Source organism: Pan troglodytes, chromosome 10, assembly GCF_028858775.2.
Source record: "Pan troglodytes isolate AG18354 chromosome 10, NHGRI_mPanTro3-v2.0_pri, whole genome shotgun sequence".
NCBI lineage: Eukaryota > Metazoa > Chordata > Mammalia > Primates > Hominidae > Pan > Pan troglodytes.
In genome coordinates, this window is record NC_072408.2 from 85534480 (window position 1) to 85537777 (window position 3298).

Sequence of the window (3298 nt, forward strand, 5' to 3'; positions counted from 1 at the left end):
TCTCATATTGAAGATCAGAGAAAGATCCCTCTCCTAGCTCTGGCATAGAGAAGAAACAATAAAAATCCAGAACAGATTATTCAGGAACTGTGGGACAATTAAAAATGTGTAATACACATGCTATTGTAATACAAGAAGAAAGAGAGATGGGAGCAGCAGAAATATTTGACTTAATAATGGCCAAGAACTTCACAAAATTAAGAAGAAGCCCCAAACAACACATTCAAGAAGGTCCAAGAATAGCAGAATAAATACAAAAATACTAGCAAGCAAAAAAAATGCCTATGCATTTTTTTTAGTTTTTTTTTAATTGGCAGATACTGTTGTATATTTCTATCGTGTATAACATGATGTTTTGAAATACATATACATTGTGGAATGATTAAATCTAGCTAATTAAAAATGCATTACTTTACATAATTTTTGTGGTAGGAGCACATAACATCCACTCTCTTTACATTTTCTAAGAATACAATATATTTTCATTAACTATAATCACCTTGCTGTACAATGGATCTCTTGAAATTTCTCCTAACTGTAATCATGTATCTAACTAACATCTCCTCATTCTCCCTTCCCCACTAACCACCTCAACCTCTGGAAACCACTGATATACTCTCTACTTCTATAGCTCAACATTTTTAGATTCCATATGTGAATAATGTTGTACAGTGTTTGTCTTTCTGTGCCTGCTTTATAATGTCCTCCAGGTTCATTGCTGCTGTTTTAAATGGCAAGATCTTTTTCTTTTTTTATAGCTGAATACTATTCCACTGTCTGTATATACATTTTCTTTATTCACTCATACATTAATGGACACTTAAGCTGATTCCATATCTTAGATATTATGAATAGTTCTGCATAAACATGGGAGCATAGATATCTTTTTGACATACTTATGTCATTCCTTTTGGCTATATACCAACTGGTGGGATTGTTGGATCATATGGTAGTTCTATTTTTAATTTTTTGAGGAACTCTCATACTCTTTTCCATATGGTACTAATTTACATGCCTACCATAGTGTATGAAGGTCGCTTTTCTCCATAGCATCATCAGCACGTTCTTTTGTCTTTTTGGTGATGGCCATTCTAACTGGGGTGAGATGATATACATAATATGCATATGATTTTCAAACTGCAGAAAATCAACCACAAAATGAAAGTCTGTATTGAAACCATAGTACAAAAACACTGTTTTTATAGAGGAACAAAGAGAAAAGTCATAGTGGGCTTCAGGCCACAAAGTAAGAAAGTAATGAGTGTAGTGAAATATTTATTTATTTATTTATTTATTTATTTATTTTTCTCATTTAACTTTTTTAATGAGTCTCAAAATTCTGTGACAAATTTTTGGTCAAGTTGTTTCCATTAAAAAGTACTGATTTTAAAAACTAATAACTTAAAACTGCCACACGCAAAAAAGAAAACCAAAGTGGTCCACAAAACATTCTCCTTTCCTTCTGAAGGTTTTACGATGCATTGTTATCATTAACCAGTCTTTTACTACTAAACTTAAATGGCCAATTGAAACAAACAGTTCTGAGACCGTTCTTCCACCACTGATTAAGAGTGGGGTGGCAGGTATTAGGGATAATATTCATTTAGCCTTCTGAGCTTTCTGGGCAGACTTGGTGACCTTGCCAGCTCCAGCAGCCTCCTTGTCCACTGCTTTGATGACACCCACCGCAACTGTCTGTCTCATATCACGAACAGCAAAGCGACCCAAAGGTGGATAGTCTGAGAAACTCTCAACACACATGGGCTTGCCAGGAACCATATCAACAATGGCAGCATCACCAGACTTCAAGAATTTAGGGCCATCTTCCAGCTTTTTACCAGAACGGCGATCAATCTTTTCCTTCAGTTCAGCAAAATTGCATGCAATGTGAGCCGTGTGGCAATCCAATACAGGGGCATAGCCGGCGCTTATTTGGCCTGGATGGTTCAGGATAATCACCTGAGCAGTGAAGCCAGCTGCTTCCATTGGTGGGTCATTTTTGCTGTCACCAGCAACGTTGCCACGACAAACATCCTTGACAGACACATTCTTGACATTGAAGCCCACATTGTCCCCAGGAAGAGCTTCACTCAAAGCTTCATGGTGCATTTCGACAGATTTTACTTCCGTTGTAACGTTGACTGGAGCAAAGGTGACCACCATACCGGGTTTGAGAACACCAGTCTCCACTCGGCCAACAGGAACAGTACCAATACCACCAATTTTGTAGACATCCTGGAGAGGCAGGCGCAAGGGCTTGTCAGTTGGACGAGTTGGTGGTAGGATGCAGTCCAGAGCCTCAAGCAGCGTGGTTCCACTGGCATTGCCATCCTTACGGGTGACTTTCCATCCCTTGAACCAAGGCATGTTAGCACTTGGCTCCAGCATGTTGTCACCATTCCAACCAGAAATTGGCACAAATGCTACTGTGTCGGGGTTGTAGCCAATTTTCTTAATGTAAGTGCTGACTTCCTTAACAATTTCCTCATATCTCTTCTGGCTGTAGGGTGACTCAGTGGAATCCATTTTGTTAACACCGACAATTAGTTGTTTCACACCCAGTGTGTAAGCCAGAAGGGCATGCTCTCGGGTCTGCCCATTCTTGGAGATACCAGCTTCAAATTCACCAACACCAGCAGCAACAATCAGGACAGCACAGTCAGCCTGAGCTGTCCCTGTAATCATGTTTTTGATGAAGTCTCTGTGTCCTGGGGCATCAATGATAGTCACATAGTACTTGCTGGTCTCAAATTTCCATAAGGAGATATCAATGGTGATACCACGTTCACGCTTAGCTTTCAGTTTATCCAAGACCCAGGCATACTTGAAGGAGCCCTTTCCCATCTCAGCAGCCTCCTTCTCAAATTTTTCAATGGTTCTTTTGTCGATGCCACCGCATTTATAGATCAGATGGCCAGTAGTGGTGGACTTGCCCGAATCTACGTGTCCAATGACGACAATGTTGATATGAGTCTTTTCCTTTCCCATTTTGGCTTTTAGGGGTAGTTTTCACGACACCTGTGTCCTGGCGGCAAACCCGTTGCGAAAAAGCGTGAAATATTTAAAGTGATAAAAAAAACAACCTCAACAACCTAGAATCTTATATCCAGTATCTTTCCAAAGTGAAAGGAAAATAACAAAAACTCTAGAAGACCTGCTCTGCAATGAATGTTAAAAACCATTCTTCAGGCAAAAGGCAAATGATGTAGGTCAGAAATTTGAATCTATACAAAGAAAGAAAGAGCACCAGACAAGGAATAAAGAAAGATAACATAAAAGATTTTTATTTTGTATTATT

General features: G+C 39.1%; 1 protein-coding gene across 1 annotated transcript; it reads right to left on the reverse strand.

Moving 5' to 3' along the window:
- Positions 1 to 1332: 1332 nt before the first annotated feature.
- LOC100614771 (elongation factor 1-alpha 1-like) lies at positions 1333 to 3048 on the reverse strand. The gene has a single exon (XM_054664524.2). It carries the CDS (start codon positions 2986 to 2988, stop codon positions 1600 to 1602), a length of 1389 nt encoding a protein of 462 aa, XP_054520499.2. The 5' UTR covers positions 2989 to 3048; the 3' UTR covers positions 1333 to 1599.
- Positions 3049 to 3298: the final 250 nt, after the last annotated feature.